Consider the following 17,912-nt stretch of genomic DNA (forward strand, 5'->3'; position numbering starts at 1 on the left):
AACCAGATGCACAAGGGGGCGCAGGCGTCTGGAGTTTGTTTGCAGTGGTTGGAGTGGCCCGCCCTTTCCCTCTCTATCTATCTGCCTCTGTCTGTCTGTTGCTCTGGAATAAATAAATAAAAATGAACAAACAAATGCTTAAAAAGAGAGAGAGAGAGAAAGAGGGGCTGTGCCTCCTTGCCAGCGAGGAGAGGCAACAGGACTTGGGTCATCCTCGCTGGGTGAGAAGTGGACAGTTCTTGCCCCCGTTGGCATTCCCAGCCACCAGGGCTGAGTTCCCACGCCCTGTGTCCTTCACAGAGAGTGTCCATGTGTGGGAGTCCTCCCACCGGGTGTCTGTCTGTCTGTCTCTCCCCAGATGCCGCTACTACTCCAGCCTTCGCCTGCCCCTCATGTATTCACACCCGTACAGCCAGATCACCGTGGAAACCGAGTTTGACAACCCCATCTATGAGACAGGGGTGAGTGCGTCTCTCTGTGGGCAGAAGGGACCTCCCGGGAGTGAGCCGAATGCTAGAAGAACCCAGCTCTGTCCAGCAGTGACCAGAGCCCACGGCAAGCTCTGAGGCTGGCCACTGTCCAGGAAGTGTCCACAAGGGGAGAGGGCTGCACCTGAGAGACACCAGGACAAGGGGCGTGGCCACAGCCCATGCCATGGTTACTGTAGATGCCAACAGAGCAGAGTGGGTGCAGTTTGTCACTCTGGGATCCTAGGGGTCAGGCCCATGGAAAATGTCATTTTACAGACTGCATGGGTATTTATTCTAACAATACGGAGCAAGCAGTCCCCAGCTGAGTGGCTTACAGCCACAGGTCTGTGCTCCTAAGTCGAACTCAGAGAACGCCCCCGTGCCGTGGTGGGAATCCTAGCGCTGGCGGATGTTGGCGCTGCCCCATGTCCTCTATGCCCCCGCGAGGAGCAGAGACTGGCAGCACCCTGTTTGTGGTAACGGCAGGTCAGGACACGACAGATGCCACCAGCCCATGCCAAGCATGTGTTCTGCCTTTTATTTGTTTGTTTTTTTCAAGGCAGGGTCTCACTCTAGCCCAGGCTAACCTGGAATTCACTATGGAGTCTCAGGGTGACCTCGAACTCACAGTGATCCTCCCACCTCTGCCTCCCCAGTGCTGGGATCAAAGGCATGCACCACCACGCCCTGCTTTACATTTCTTTAAAAAAAAAAAAAAAACTTTTTTGTTTATTTTATTTATTTATTTGAGAGTGGCAGACAGAGAGAGAGAGAGAGAAAGAAATAGGTACACCAGGGCTCCCAGCCACTACAAACAAACTCCAGACGCGTGTGCCCACTTGTGCATCTGGCTAACGTGGGTCCTGGGGAACCGAGCCTCGAACCAGGGTCCTTAGGCTTCACAGGCAAGCGCTTAACCGCTAAGCCATCTCTCCAGCCCTGCTTTCCATTTCTTTATAACCTGTTGCAAGAAGCAAGTCAGGGGCAGAACGGAATTGCAAAGCCACAGGGAGGTCTGAAACCGTGAAAGCCTCGGGGTGTCTGTCCCCCGCTCGGGGTCTGACACTGCACCGCTCTCTCCTGCAGGAGACCAGAGAGTACGAGGTTTCTATCTAACAAGAGCCACCCTGGAGAAAGGACTTACGGACACAAACACCGTCACGGCCTCCTTGAGACATTCGCCAGAGCTCTCGTGGCAGGGATGGCCACCCCAGAGTGACCGCTGTCTTTCCTTTTGACTCTTGACGGAAGAGTCACGTCTCCTTCACTGTATTTATTATATTTAAAGTTGAAACCGGCGGGTTTGGTACCCCGCACGGCAGGACAGCCTCTAGGCCCCGGGACAGGTGAAGGCCACGTTCCATGCAGCAGCTCCGCACCGCAGCCGCAGCCGACCCAAACCGCATGCTTCTCGGCATCCGCGCCCTGTGTCCCCAGCGCCAACGGGACACACCCCCGCCCCCTCCTCCCAAGATGAGGTGGCCAGAGACGTGTCACACTTGTAGGGTTTCCTTGGGTTGGGATTTAGCATGACTATTTAAGCCCTTTGAGTTTTTCCTCTTTCTAATCTTACAAGCTTCTAAAAAGGTTTTGTCCCATCTCTTCTCCCTCCCATGGGCCTCCAGCCTTCACAGGCAGTAAAGCCACCCCGTGAGCGTCCCCTCTGTCGTGGGGCAGTGACAGGATACCAGAGGGGTTCCTTCTGACAAGGTGATAAGTGGAAAACAAAAACAAAACAAAAAAAAGAACAGAGAAGACAAAAGAGGTAGTAAGATGATCCTGTCCTTGACGCTCCTGGACTGATGGCCAACCAGGTGATTTTTTTTTTTTTCTTTTCATTACAAGTGCCAGACTTGATCACTCTGTCTGTCAGGGCCACTCTGAGGCTGAGTCCTAAACTCACTCACGGGCATCGGGAGCCACGGGCAGCTTGGGCCACAGTCTCAGGGTTTGCTGGGGAGGAGGGGCACAGTGCCCTCAGCACCAGCGGCCAGCTCTGAGTCTCGCCTCCGATTTGGAAGGGGGACCCCAGGGACTCAAGTTCGGGACACTCTGGGAGCATCGAGGCTGGGCTTGCTGCCAGCTCTGGGGTCTCAGGGGAGGGATAGGGCTGAGACGGCGACCTCCCTGCCCTCCGACCTCCCACGCCAAGGTGGCCTGGCACCGAGGTAGAGAGGCAGAGGTGAAAAAAAATAAATCTCAGCAAGGTGAGACCCACTCACGCGGTCACACGTCAGTGAGGGAGCAAGACTCTCCCGACAGAATCTGCCCCAACCTGGAAGCTGGTGACCGCGGCTCCAGGGAAGATTCTGCTGTAAATACAGGGGCAGGGGAGGCCAGCCACGCGAGGGCAGCTCTGCAAGCATGACTGCGAGAGGACGGCCACGGGAGGTCACAGCCACCACGGAACGGTACCGTGGCCAGCGGTGGCTGCAGCTCGGCCACGCAGACTCTGTGGCTTTGGGAGCCCTCCCTGACGTCCTCCACGCCCACTGGAACTGTGTTGAAGCCACTGTTGTTGTTGACCTTCATGGCTGCACGCCCTGGGCCATTTCGATACTCTGGACGCATCTGGAACAAACTAGGGGAGCTTTACTCACACCACCCCCACCCTCAAGCCTCCACCCTGGGGGAGAGACTGAGTCTGGGTTCTTCCCTGCACACGGGGACTGTGGAGCCCAAGCCCAGCCAAGTCCCTTCGCTGAGAGACCAGAGAACCCCGGCAGGCCACGTGGGAGCCATGCCCGTTGGAAGAGAAGCCGGCAAGCCCACAGGCTCCGGTCCTTGCTCTGATGCCCGCTCCAGGCTCGCTCTCGCCCCGGCCGCCCGCCGTAAGGAGCTCGGGCGGCATTGGTTTGGGTACATTCCACAGCGCGCCGTGAAAACACCCTCGCCTTCTCTAAAGACTGGCATCGTATAAGCTTGCTCTTCTAACCGTGCTCCCCCAAAACGGCCAGATCGTGCCCGCATCTTCTACTTGGCAACTGTGGGCATAGAAAGATGTTGGCTTTTTTTTTTTTTTCTTCTTTTTCTGGAGACCAATGTCTCGGTTCTGTCTTAGCAGTACAGTCCCGTAACCATGTTTTGAAGTTTGGTTTTAGCCTAGCGGTGGGTCACGTGAGCTCGACAATGTACAGCGTGGTTGAAAAGACAGGCTGGTGTCTACTTTTTTTTTTTTCTTTTTGAAATATCTGAATGTGTATTTGTAACATGTAAAGGTTTGAAATAATATTACTCGTGCCAAAAAAAAGCACCACAGGGCATCTCATCCCGGTCCATCCATATCTGTTTTGATAAGCTCCAAATTAAAGCCTATCAGGACTTAAATATTTTTGAAGCAACTCGGGATTCAACTGAGCCTTCCCACATGAGCCTTCCTCGTTTGGAAATCAGTGGGGACACACGGTCGGAGTGCCAGCTTCCGAGATGCACGTGACGGTGTGGCCGGTCCCCAGGGGCCTGTGTCCGTCAGCTCCCGCCCCAAGCTTCCAAAACGCCCGCGCTCCTCCCTCCTCAGCTCGGGCGTGGCCCTGTCTGAATCTTCTTCTCGGTGGGGTGACCTAGCGGGCATCTGTCTTCTTCTGTTGTCCATCTTTACCTGAGTCCATCCAAGTGCTTTCGCTCTGACCCTCTGAAGCCAGCTCCCCGGAGACCTTCTGAACCTCAGGTGACAGGAGAGCTTCCTGTGTCCTTGATGAGGCTGGTGGACTGCGTGAGGTCAGGCATTATGAGTTGTTTGGTACCCTCAGAGACAGGCTTTCTCTTGGAACATTTTCATTTTCTCATCATGCAGAATAAAACTTTCTAAGCTAGAATAATGAAATGAAGTCATTTTCCACTTTGTATATATTGATGCTAATAAAACACCTGAAAAAAAGGCAAGTCTGTGGGAGTTCTGTTCCCGAGGCTCCGGGGCCCCACTGAGGGGCCCCAATTCCACTTTCTGGGCACTCAGATACCCACTACTGATACCTTGTTCGCCAAGGCAGGACTTTCCCACTCTGAAATGGCTCTGGGAATGCTTGGAATAAGACAGGTATCAGTGCTGGGGAGATGCAGTCAAGCACTTGCCTGTGAAGCCTAAGAATCCCCGTTCGAGGCTCGATTCCCCGGGACCCACGTTAGCCAGATGCACAAGGGGGCGCACGTGTCTGGAGTTCGTTTGCAGTGGCTGGAGGCCCTGGCGCGCCCATTCTCTGTCTCTCTCTGCCTCTTTCTCTGTCTGTCACTCTCAAATAAATAAATAAGTAAAAATAAACAAAAAATGTTAAGACAGGTATCAGAAGACTGCTATCAGCAAAACCAGCCTTTAGTCTCTGACTGCCAGAACGGAGCACCGTGACCCACGGGCTTAAATGAAAGAGTTCTACTCACTGCCCAAAGCTCTGGAGCCTGCAAGCCCAAGGTCAAGGTACCAGCTTATTCAGGCCCCAGCTCAGGCTCTTATCTTAGTTTATGTAGACGGTCTTTCTGGAGAACCTCCACACAGCCACGGGAGGTAGGGGCGGTGGTGATGGACGGGGTGGCCTCAAGCCAGGTCACAAGCTGGCAAGGGCATGAGGGCCCAGCTCCACAGCCAGGAAGGGCCGATGGTGAGTCACAGGGAATTCAAAGGATTTCCTCGGAGCTGTGGGTAAATGTGACATACTTTATTCGGGGGAAGACCCGCTACGCCAGACAGACAGAGCTAAGCATGTATTTATACTAGTCACAACAAAGGTGGCAAGAGGCCAAAACCCCCACATAACTTGTTTACCGCATATGTACCCCCTGATTCATTTCAGACCAGACATCCAGCTGAGGCCATTTTAGCTCGTCCCCTCGGTTTGTATTTGTTGCATACTATCTAACGCACTTGCTTGGGTCTAGTCCACAGGGCTGCCCCTCGGGCCCGTAGGCCACAATAGTAACTTAGAAACAACAGCATGCCATTAGTACACAGGCTAGCCTTCTTACTGTTAGGTCTACTACTGGCCACTTTTTTTTTTCTTTTTTACCCCCTTTCAGGAACTTGGGATATCACTGTACCGCAGACTTTTTTTTGTTTTGTTTTGTTTTTTCTTGTTGTTTTGTTTGTTTGTTTGTTTTCTGAGATAAGGGTCACACTCTAGCCCAGACTGACCTGGAATTCACTGTGCAGTCTCCGGGTAGCCTCAAACTCACAGTGATCCTCCTACCTCTGCCTCCCGAGTACTGAGATTAAAGGTGTACACCACTATGCCCAGCCATAGCTGATCTTTTTTAAAAAAAATTTTTTTTGTTCATTTTTTATTTATTTATTTGAGAGTGACAGACACAGAGAGAAAGACAGATAGAGGGAGAGAGAGAGAGAATGGGCGCGCCAGGGCTTCCAGCCACTGCAAACAAACTCCAGACGTGTGCGCCCCCTTGTGCATCTGGCTAACGTGGGACCTGGGGAACCGAGCCTCGAACCGGGGTCCTTAGGCTTCACAGGCAAGCGATTAACCACTAAGCCATCTCTCCAGCCCATGATCTTTTTTTTTTTAATTTTTTGTTTTGCTTATTTTTATTATTTGAGAGTGACAGACAGGGAGAGAGAGAGAGAGAATGAATGGGTGCGCCCCCTTGTGCATCTAGCTAACGGGGGTCCTGGTGAACTGAGCGTCGAACCAAGGTCAAGAGGCTTCACAGGCAAGCGCTTAACTGCTAAGCCATCTCTCCAGCCCACCACAGCTGATGTTAAAATGCTAATGGGACTTTATGAGGAGGCTAGAAGTTTATCTTTGCCTTCTTGAGCCAATATCAGGTTCGTGTGTGGAAGGAAGACCCTCTGGCACGCTAGCCCCCCTCCCCTTTCTAGGCACCTTCATGAGTCCTGGCTTTTTTGTGTCGTTTCGTCTTTTAGAGACAGGCCCTCGCTCCAGCCCAGGCTGGCCTCAAACTCACAGAGAGTTCCAGGCTGGGCTCCACGCAAGCAAAGCTTGACGGGACGCAAGGATTCGAGAGCAGACACTTCTAGAAGATGCCATCGAGAAGCAGCAAGCAGGTGAGAAGTAAGAGTGCTCAGTGGCTTGAGAGGTGGCTCAGCAGTTAAGGCACTTGCCTGCAAAGCCTAAGGACCCAGGTTCAATTCCTCATTACCCATGTAAGCCAGATGCACAAGTTGCCCATGCATGTGGAGTTCTTGTTTGCAGTGACTGGAGGCCCTGGTGCACCCATTCTCTCTCTCTCTCATATGTAAAATAAATAATTTTTTTTTTTTTTTTTTAGTTTTTCAAGGGAGGGTCTCACTCTAGCTCAGGCTGACCAGGGATTCCCTATGTAGTCTTAGGGTGGCCTTGAACTCACAGTGATTCTCCTACCTCTGCCTCCTGAGTGCTGGGATTAAAGGTGTACGCCACCATGACCAGTTTAGATAAATATTTTTTTAACTTTTTTTTTTTATTGACAACTTCCAAAACTAGAGACAATAAACCATGATAATTCCATCCCCTCCCCCACTCCCCCTTCAAAAATCCACTCTCCATCATATCCCTTCTCCTTCTCAGATAGTCTCTCTTTTATTTTGGTGCCATCATCTTTTCTTCCTATTGTGAGGGTCCTATGTGCAGGTAGAGACCCCGACGGTCCAAGGATGGTCAGTATCGCCAATGAACTTGGTCCTGATAACCACCAGGTGGCGCCCTCAGCATGACTTACTGGGAGGCCCCTGGCCACTGAAAGAAAGTCACATGACTTCCTGCCACAAGTACTTGCTGCTGAAAATGACATCTGGTGAGACGGATATTTTTTTTTTTTTCCTTAAAGAAGCGGAATTCAGTTTAGAAAAGTTGCATTTCATTCTTGGCCGAGATAAAGAAGCCAAGTCATTGCTATCTCTCACTTCCCCATGAAGAGGGCCCAGGGCTCAGTGCTATACATTGAAAACTACCCATATATGGAGATGTCATGGATCAAGGGCGTCTAATGTTGCTCTCAACCAAAGAACCACTCCAAATTCACAAAGATTTTTCAAAGGGTCTAACTCCTCACTGGGCCAGGTGCAGCACCAGCTTGACATCCTGGTTACTTGGGAAATTGAGGAAGGAGCACTATAAGTTTGAGGCCGTCCTGGGCTACAGAGAAAATTCAAGGCCAGCCAGGGTAACATAGTGAGATCCTGTCTCAAAATAAAAAGTAAAAAGAGGGGCTGGAGAGGTGGCTTAGCAGTTAAGCGCTTGCCTGTGAAGCCTAAGGACCCCGGTTCGAGGCTCAATTCTCCAGGACTCACGTTAGCCAGATGCACAAGGGGGCGCATGAATCTGGAGTTCGTTTGCAGTGGCTGGAGGCCCTGGCGCACCCATTCTCTCTCTCTATCTGCCTCTTTCCCCCTCTCTCTGTCCGTCGCTTTCAAATAAATAAATAAAAATAAACAAAATAAAAGGAAAAAGAGAAGCCAGGCGTGGTGGCGCACGCCTTTAATTCCAGCACCTGGGAGGCAGAGGTAGGAGGATCACTGTGAGTTCGAGACAACCTTGAGACTACATAGTGAATTCCAGGTCAGCCTGGGCTAGAGTGAGACCCTACCTCAAAAAAAGAAAAAAAAGAAAAGAAAAGATACAGGACATGGATCCGTTATAGAGCAGTTGTGTGCAAGGCTAGGTTCAATCTCCAGTAATATATACACACACACACACACACACCTAACTTCGGGGACTGGGGAGATAGCTCAGGGGTTAAAGGTGCTTGCTTGCAAAGCCTGTTGGCCTGGGCTCAATTCCCCAGCGCCTACATAAAGCCAGGTGCACAAAGTGGCACCTACATCTGGAGTTCCATTTGTAGCAGTCCATACGTACTTTCTGTCTCTCTCTGTGTGTCTTAAATAAATTTTAATCTAATTTCTTCTCAAGTTTTCTTCTAGTATTATTATTATTTATTTGGTTTTCCAAGGTTGGGTCTTGAATGCAAAGTTGGCCTTGAACTCTCAGAGACACACCTACCTTGGCCTCCCATGCTGGGATTAAAGGCGTGCTCCATCAGGCCCTGCTGCCATCTCAAGTTTTCTAAAGGGGACGAAGTGGGAGACCAAGAACCCTGCCCACACAAGGAAACTTCTTTACAACCCTGTGTACGCATTTCTATCCCCAAGAATCGCAGAGATATTTGGGAGCTTGCCCCAGCCTCTCCCTTCCTGCATCTGGACAAATTCCCAATCAAAAACGCCACAGGGGGCTGGAGATATGGCTCAGCACTTGCAGTGGCTTGCAAAGCCCAACAACTGGGGTTCAATTCCCCAGTACCCACATAAAGACAGATGCACAAAATGGTGGATGCATCTGGAGTTCATTTGCAGCAGCTGGAGGCCCTGGCATGCCCATCCTCTATCATCCATCTGTCTGTCTCTCTTCTATCTCTAACTGCTTACAAATAAATACATAAACATTTTTTTTTCAAAAAACTCTGTAAGCTTTCCCCAAATTAAAAATGCAAGACATGGTTTAGCTGAAAACCAATGGCCAGGCACACTAGTCTTCAGTGCACATTGACTCTGGGATATCTGGCCACTGCCTGGCCAATCAGAGCTCTGTGATTAGCTCAGACGTGGTCTTGTGACCCAAGCTAGGCCAATGGGAAAATGCAGTATTTGGAACGTGCTAATACTGATCAATGTTGGTCAGTTAACTTCACACTGAGCCGGGCACGCTGTGTTTTATCTAGCAACCATGCCACCACACCCTTCTTGTGAAAAAGCAACCGATAGGATGGACAAGATGGGGAGATGGCTGAGTGGGTGAAGGGCTTGCCTCTTCAGCCTGAGGACCTGACCCGTATAACCCACTTTTAATATTTATTTATTTATTTATTTGACAGAGAGAAAGATGAGAGAGAGGGGGAGAATGAGTGGGTGTGCCAGGGCCTCCAGCCACTGCAAACAAACTCCAGACACGTGCGCCCCCTTGTGCATCTGGCTAACGTGGGTCCTGGGGAATTGAACCTGGGTGCTTTGGCTTTGCAGGCAAATGCCTTAACCATTGAGCCATTCCTCCAGCCCCAGGGACCTGACTTCTTAGTAGGTATTCAAATGCACCAGGCAGGGCAATGTCTACAAGGTCACCAAAACTTCTACGTCTTTTCTTTTCTCTTTTTTTTTTTAATATGGAACGCTTCACCAATTTGGTGTCACCTTTGTGCAATAAATAAATACATTTTTTTTAAAGGCAGGTCCCATGGTGTGTTCCAACCACAACAAAAGTTTCTAAATAGAAAAAAAAAAAGTGTATATCTACACAAATGTTTATAGCAGGGATGGCATGGCAAATAATGAACCATGTGATTTGCAAATTTTTTTCTGTGAGGGACTTGGCAAGTTTTGTGTGGGTGAGATTGCCTGAGAGGGTTTCCTTCCCTAATAAAATCTCAGTGCTGGAGGGAAAAAGAAACAAAACATGCAGACACACACACAGTGTTTCCTTTGTACCCCCCACCCCCCGTATGCTAACCAAGAGGACTTTCTTTGTCCCCCAACCCTGTTCTTAGAAGGCAGGGGTAGTGGAAAACCAATCAAGTTTAGTGTCCTAAAGTTGCTCACAAATGCAGCAGGCTCGTCCCCACGTTCTGTGGTGATTGATATGTGTGAGGTGCACACGTGTTAAAGTGTCGTGGTGGGCTGGAGAGAAGGCTCAGTGATTAAGGTGCTTGCTGGCAAAGCCTAATGACCCTGGTTCCGTTCTCTAGTACCCAATTAAAGCCAGATGCACAGGGTGGTGCACGCGCCTGGACGTCGTCTGCAGTGGCTGGAGGTCCTTGTGTGCTCATCCCCGGACCCCATCTCTCCTGGTCTCTGCTTACCAAAAAGAAAAAAAAAAAAAAAAAAAGTAAAGAACAATATTTAAGGGCTGGAGAGATGGCTCAGCAGCAAGCCCTGGTGACCCTGGTTTGATTCCCCAGAGCCCACATGGAACCCAATGCACAAAGTGGCACATGCATCTGAGGGCCATTTACAGCAGCTAGAAGCCCTGGTGCACCCATTCATTCCCTCTCTCTCTCTCTCTCTCTCTCTTCTCCCTATCTCTCTCTGCTTGCAAATAAATAAAATACTTTTGAGTCAAGGCCACCCTGACACTACATCGTAAATTCCAGGTCAGCCTGAGCTAGAGTGAGACTCTACCTCAAAAAAACAAAATAATAATAAAAGTCATGTGATGATGCTCATTTTCTGTGTGTGTGTGTGTGTGTGTGCGCGCGCGCGCGCGCGCACGCGCGTGTGTTTTCCTTATCTCTCTCTGCTGGCAAATAAAAAATAATAATGTATCCAGGCGTGGTGGCACATGCCTTTAATCCCAGGACTGGGGAAGCAGAGGTAGGAGGATTGCTGAGAGTTCGAAGCCATTCTGAGACTACATAGTGAATTCTAGATCAGCCTGAGCTAGAGTGAGACCCTACCTCAAAAAAAAAAAAAAAAATTAATGTCATGCGATAGCCAGGTATGGGCCTGAAATCCAAGAACTTGGGAGGCTGAGGCAGGAAGATCACTAGTTCTGATGCAGGAGTTGTAGTCCTGGCCTGGGGGAGATTATATATTCATAAAGATTCAGGACAGACAACAGGCCACTGAACCCCAATTTCGGATCCTTGTCAAAGTTACCAAAGCATTGAAACCGTGGACTCAGAGAAGGGAAAATTATGAATCATGAGATGTATTTTATTGAGAGGATCCAGAGGGAAGGCCCGAGCCAGGGGGAGGGGAGACCAAGAGGATTCCTTTCACTCAGGGAGTCAAGCCAGGAGGTCAGAAGAGCCAAGAGCTTACAAATGGGGCCAAGAGTCAAGTGAGCCAGGGATCAAGAGGGATGAAGGGAGCTCCCACCCGCAGCTTGGGACGGACCATTATTGCAGATCAGCCATCCAGTCAGGATGAGCGTGGTCAGCAAAGAAGCAGGAAGTGCTGCCGAGGAATTGTTGCTGGCAGCCATCTTGGATGAGACTGAACCAGGCTTGGGTTCCAGTCCCGCCAGGGTGCAGACAGGGTAGCATCACTTTTCCGTGTGCCCGCCCCTAGATGAACTCCTACCAGAAAAATATGCGACCTGGATCCTGATCTGTAGCAGTTCCAGGCCATCCTGTGCTACAAGAAAGCAGGGTAAACCAGGCATGGTGGCGCTCGCCTTTAATCCCAACCCCTCGGGAGGCAGAGGTAGGAGGATCGCTGTGAGTTCGAGGGCACCCTGAGACTACATAGTGAATTCCAGGCAGGTGAAGGAAAGGAGAAAAGAAGCTATGGCTGTACCATTGGAGCCATCTTGGCTCCACGTGGGCAAGATAAACAAAGCCCAGAGATGGAGACGCTGCCAGCAGCAGCAGACACAGCCTGGCACTGCCAGCTGAAGTCACAGGCGTGGGGGCCTCTGCTCAGGTGTGGCCAGGTTCTTGAGTCTGCAGAAGAGAATTTTCCAGATGATGACTCAGAGGGCAGCAAAGATGGGGTTTACTTAAACAGGCCAGCGATAGCACACACTTAGATGTAAATGTGAACATCGAGACCCCCTAAGGGTCTTAAGGATAGCTATGTGTATAAGACTTTGAGGCTTTTCAAGTTACATAGTACAAAGGATGTAATCTGTAGCCAATTCAAAGTTAAGCATAGTTTACAAAGTAAGTAAAAGACATAAGCTGGTTTCCTTTTCTTAAAGCATTTCCCTCTGCAGATGCAAACAGTGGCTTGTGAGGTACCAATTCAGGTTCAGGGGTGAGTGTAAGGAAAACATAAGAGAAAGTAAAAGAGAACACCAGACTTGATCTCTACAGACAGACAGTTTATTAAGAAATAGCGGGGGTGGGGGAGGCTGGAGAGATGGTTTAACAGTTAAGCACTTGTCTGTGAAACCTAAGGATCCCCGGATCGAAGCTCGATTCCCCAGAACCCACATAAGCCAGATGCACAAGGTGTCACACGCATTTGGAGTTCGTTTGCAGTGGCTGGAGGCCCTGGTGTGCCCATTCTCTCTCTGTCTCTGTCTCTGCCTCTTTCTCTCTGTCTGTCATTCTCAAATAAATAAATAAAGAGAGAGAGAGAGAAACAGTGAGGGAAGCAGCCCTCCCACGGGCTGGAGGCAAAGCACTGGGCCAGGCTGGGGTGCGAGCTTATAAGAAGGATCCTGAGAAAAGCAGACTGTACCAGCTACAGGTCCAAGGGAAGTAGATCAGGAACTTCAGTTGTTGTGTCCTTGCTCCGAATCAACTTATTTTAGCCAAATTACCTAGGGAGACTAACCCACCAGACAGTTTCTGTTCCCTCCAGGTTTCCTGAGTTAAGGGAAGTTTTTCAATCGGGAGGAGCCTGTCATGATGGCATGTCTCTGTGATTTCTTTATTACCTGCTGGGTTTAGGGAGAGTCAGTGACTCTTCAGTTCCCGCTAGTTTTCAGGGAAGGCTAGGAACCCTGCAGTGAGAAGCATTAAAGGCAAGGCGTGCCTTCTCCTCAATCTTCATAGCACTGTTGATCTCGTCAAGGACGTCCAGGTCTGTCACCCTCAGCAAGATCCTGGAGGAGAAGACCTTCTTCCCCTCCCCACATCCCTAAGCGACCCCATCTGTGTATCCTGCCTCGAGGCGTAGATTCCTGGGATGCTGTGGGTGTGCCTGGCTCCCAGACCCACGTTGCACCTCACGATCATAAGAGCCAGCGTCCTGTCCCAGATGGAGCCCATCTGAGGAGTTAGAGTGGAAGCCAAAGAGCTCTTGGGTAGAACGTGTTTGCTTGCATATCCGGGACTGAGGCAGGCCATCCCGCCTCCCGCCCCCTCTGGCCGCACCCACCCAGGGCTGTTAGGGTTCAGTCGTGCTCACCAAAGTCTAAGGCACCCAGCCAAAGGTAAACCTAGGCCCTAAGTGGGTGGATTACATAGTTGTAAGATTCACGTCAGGACAAGTTACAAGTTGGGTACTTAAAAAGCATCTCTCTCACAGTAATAGTCTCAGAAAAATTATTTTGTAAGATGCATAAAAAATATCCCCACAGGTTTTTTTTTCCCCATGGTTCATTCCCTATGTCATTTTTCTTCTTCTTCTTCTTCTTTTTTAAAGTAGGGTCTCACTCTAGCCCAGGCTGACATGGAGTTCACTCTGTAGTAACAGGCTGGCCTCAAACTCACAGCAATCCTCCTAACTCTGCCTTCCAAGTGCTGGGGTTAAAGGCATGTGTCACCATGCCAAATGCATCTTCTTTTTTTTTCCTTTTTTTTTTGTGTGTGTAGGGTGTATGTGATGTGATAAATGCACATGTGTGTAGATGTATGTACCGCATGTGTCTACATGTGTCCACAGGAGAATGTCAGGCAGGTGTTCTCCTCTAATGGTAATCCACATATTTCCTTGGGACATAGTCTCTCCCTCAACCCAGAGATGCTGTTTTCTGTCCCTATCTCTGTTCCTCTTTTGGCCTCTACCTGCCCTCCTCCATCCCCCCAGACACCAGCTCCCGCTTCCAGAGCTATCAGGGCATTCCAGTCTCCATTCCGCACAGAACTAGGGTTACACAGATGTGGCCGAACTCAGGTAACCACTGAGCCAGCTCCTCGGCCCATTTGTCTTTGTGGTACTTTAAGTGTGTGTGTCCCCACCAAAGCAGGAGTTTTCTTTTGTCTTTTCTTATTTTTCTTTGTGTGTGTGTGTGTGTGAGAGAGAGAGAGAGAGAGAGAGAGAGAGAGAGAGAGAGGGAGAGAGAATTGGCATGCCAGGGACTTCAGCCACTTCAGTCGAACTCCAGATGTGTGCACCACCTTAAGTACATGCATCACCTTGTGCATCTGCCTTACGTGGGTTCTGAGGAGCCGAACCTGGGTCCTCAGGCTTCACAGACGAGCGCCTTAACCACTAAGCCATCTCCCCAGCCCTGTTGTGAGGGCTAAACTCAGTAGGCAGATTATGTTAATTCAATTTATTCGCTCTTCACACATGTTAATTAAGCCAGGTCCTTTCTCTGATCCTCTCAACTAGCTTAAACCCCTGAGGCACTCACTTGTGCGCGTGTGTGTGTGTGTGTGTGTGTGTGTGTGTGTGTGTGTACACGTATGTAGATAGTGACCTCTCCCAACCCCAACAGCACATGAGTTAAATCATTACAGTCAGAGTCACAATGACTGGCCAATGAGAGCCAGTCCTTGAGCTCTACCTACCGTTCATTAGAAGGCACATCTTTGCAAGCGAGGCTCCAAGAGCTCAAAGCAAGGCACCCCTCGGTTGCTGGAGCCATGCTGGGCCAAATCCCTTGGCTCTGTACACCTCCCTGCTTCTTCTTCCCCCGGGGCTCTGCGTGTCCCTCCACCCCCTCAGCCGCCCCCTGCGTTGGCAGGACGCCGTCCTCGCCCACTTCCTGTGACGAACAGATCTTCCTTGAACTTGCAGATCTGCACGGCAGCCTGCATTCTACAGAAGGGGCTGCGCTTGGGAGCAGCCCCCGGAAGCGACTCGGCAATGCATGTGAAATGCCACTGGGAGCGGCCCTGGCGGGCGGGCCTGGGGAACCAGCGTCCCCACCCCACGGGTCTGCGGGCATTAGGCCCGGGAGTCAGATTGTTGAAAGGTGAGGAGGGCAGAGCTGCTCAGCCTCTGGACTCTTCACTTCCTCATCTATGTTGGCTTGTTACTTAGTGGGAGGGTTAAATGAGGGCATCGCCACCGGGCTCATCACAAAGCCATGCGTGTGTGGAGCACTGAACACAAGTTGCCTGCCCCCCCCCCCCCATCAAGGGCAACCTTGCCCCCAGCCATGAGCCTCCTCTGGCTTGTTCTTCCCACCTCCAGGATCTGACAGCCTCCTCCTACTCCCCACCCCCACTCATCGTCGTCGCAGCTCTCAGCTAACATGTGACAAGAGAGGATCTGTGGCAGGCGCAGGATGAGGAGGGGCCCCCACTCACGGGGCACCACGTTCACGCACCCCAGGAGACAGAACTTGCAGCGCCCCCTGTGGTGTCTGTGGTGGGCTTCAGGGTCCGTCGGGAGCTGCAGGGGCTCTCCAGCCTTGGACTGTGCATCCTTCAAACACAAGTAAATTCCCTACAGCTGGCTTGTGGCCCTTTTATCTGGATCTGAGAGGTTCATAGATTTTTTTCTTTCCCTTCCAAAGATTTTTCTTAGCATCAGTAGATGCAGCAGAAACTCAGCCTTGAGAATGGGGGTGGCGGGTTTCAAACAGCCTGTGGCATAAGTGCCCAGATAACTCTGGAAGTAGAGCTGGTGACGGAGGGCAGGTAGAGGCAGAAAGAGGGACAGATACAGAAAACTGAGGGAGAGAGACCCTAAAAAAAAAAAAAGCAAAGAAAAAACAGGAGAAATGAAAGGTGCTTGCCTGAGAAGCCTATGGACACAGGTTCTATTCCCCAGTTCCTATATAAGCCACGCACACATGGTGGCGCATGCGTCTGGAGTTCATTTGCAGTGGCTAGAGGCCCTGATATACCCATTCTCTCTCTCACACACACTCATTCTCAAATAACTATACAATATATGCAAAAACCAATTTCTGCCAGGAGTGGTGGCGCATGCCTTTAATCCCAGCACTCTGGAGGCAGAGGTAGGAGGATCGCTGTGAGTTCAAAGCCACCCTGGGACTACTTAGTGAATTCCAGGTCTGCCTGGGCTAGAGCGAGACCCTGCCCCCTCCCCTCCAAAAAAGCAAAAGATAGGAAAAGGGCTGGAGAGACGGTTTAGCACTGAAGGCACTTGCTGGTGCAGCCTAAGAACTCACAGCCGCACTCCAGGCCCTCTGTACGCCAGACACACAAAGGGATGCTTGAGGCTCGGGGGTGACCGAGACCACGGAGACCACTCTGAGGCAAAGACGGAAGCTTTCGCTCAGGGAAAGCACTGGCTGCCAGGACTGACTCTCAAGAGCGGAGCACAGCCAACCTGAGGTTCCAGATAGTGGGTTTTATAGGGCTCTTCAGTTGGGGGAAGGTAAAGAAGGGAAAAGTTTTTTTTGTTTTTTGTTTTTAAGTTTCTTTAGGGGAGAGCTAAGATAGCTAGGGTGTGCCACCAGAACAGCGGCCAGGTGACTTACAAGATAAGGGGCAGGAAATCATGACCTGGGGGCAGTGTTAGGCAAGGAAAGGATAATGGAATGTGGATGACTCACTTCCTTGTGTCTGTCTCCATCCTGCTGTCTGTCTTTGGTGACTCCATTTTGGGGAGCCTGTCCCAACCTAACATGATGCAAACACACAAGGTGGCACATGCCCACTGGGTGGCACAAACTTCTGAAATTCAATTGCAGTGGTTGAGACCCTGGTGTGCCAATTTTCTCTCTCCTCTCTCTCTCCCTCTCTCTCTCATACAAACACACACACAAAAGAAACACCAGTCTGTTAGGCTTGCCTCAAAAATAAAAGTAGGCCAGGCATGGTGGCGCACCCCTTTAATCCCAGCACTCAGGAGGCAGAGGTAGGAGGATCGCCTTGAGTTCAAGGCCACCCTGAGAGTACATAGTAAATTCCAGGTCAGCCTGGGCTAGAGTGAGACCCTGCCTCAAAAACAAAAACAAAAAAAAAGTAGAAAAGAGAAACACAGACTTAGACACAGAGAGACAGGATAGGGGAGAGGAACCCATCACAGAGGGCTATGCCTGCAGTCCAGCTAATCGGAGGATCACTGAGGCAGGAGATTCACCTGAGCCCAGAAGTCTGGGGACAACCGGGCAACATGCTGAGACACTATTGCAAACCAACCCACCAACCCAGGCAGAACCACAGACTGCAGGAGGGAGAACAGGAGGATTTGCAGGGCAAAGAAAAGCCTACAGGGCTCCTTGATCAAAATCATTATCAGGAAGGCATGGTGGCAAACACTTTGAATCCCAAAATCATTATCAACATCCGGACAGCGACAGAAGGGTCTTGACCCGAGCAAGGGGCATCGTGGGCTCTGCCAGGTCTTGGGCTTCTTGGTTGCTGCCATTTATGTTCTCGTTCCCTCTTTCACTAAATTTTCATTCAGGATGGGGTGTCTTGTCTGGAAAGATTGTTTCCATGTAGGGATCGGCTTTGTTTTCTCCGCTGATTAACGAATGAAAAGTCAGGGCTGGAGGGATGGCTTTGCAGTTAAGGCGTTTGCCTGCAAAGCCAAAAAAAAAAAAAAAACAGGTTCAATTCCCCAGGACCCACATAAGCCAGGTGCACCAGGGGGTTCACACATCTGGAGTTAGTTTGCAGTGGCTAGAGGGCCTGGCACCCCCATTATCTCTGTGCCTCTTCCTTTCTCTCAAATATATATATTAGAATTTTTTAAAAAAGAGAATTAAAAAATGAAGTCATGGGAATAGGAAATAAAGTTTATTTTATTTTATTTTATTTGCGAGAGAGAGAAAAAGCATGGGCAAGCCAGGGCCTCCAGCCACTGTAAGCAGACTCCAGATGCGTGTGCGGCTTTGTGCTTTCGGCTTTGTGTGGATCCTGGGGAGTCAAAACCGGGTCATTTTGGTTGCACAGGCAAGCGCTCTAACCACC

General features: G+C 50.3%; 1 protein-coding gene across 5 annotated transcripts in view; it reads left to right on the forward strand.

The window, feature by feature from the left end:
- Sez6l (seizure related 6 homolog like) overlaps nt 1–2,235 on the forward strand; it is a 183,744-nt gene extending 181,509 nt beyond the window's left edge. For all 5 annotated transcript variants that reach the window (XM_045133126.1, XM_045133122.1, XM_045133123.1 and 2 more), the window contains 2 exons: nt 359–461; nt 1,557–2,235. In XM_045133126.1, coding sequence (XP_044989061.1) covers nt 359–461; nt 1,557–1,586 — 133 coding nt within the window. In that variant the 3' untranslated portion in view covers nt 1,587–2,235. The remainder of the gene's footprint in view (nt 1–358; nt 462–1,556) is intronic.
- The last annotated feature ends 15,677 nt before the right edge of the window (nt 2,236–17,912 follow it).

Source organism: Jaculus jaculus, chromosome 13 (genome assembly GCF_020740685.1).
Source record: "Jaculus jaculus isolate mJacJac1 chromosome 13, mJacJac1.mat.Y.cur, whole genome shotgun sequence".
NCBI classification, from domain to species: domain Eukaryota; kingdom Metazoa; phylum Chordata; class Mammalia; order Rodentia; family Dipodidae; genus Jaculus; species Jaculus jaculus.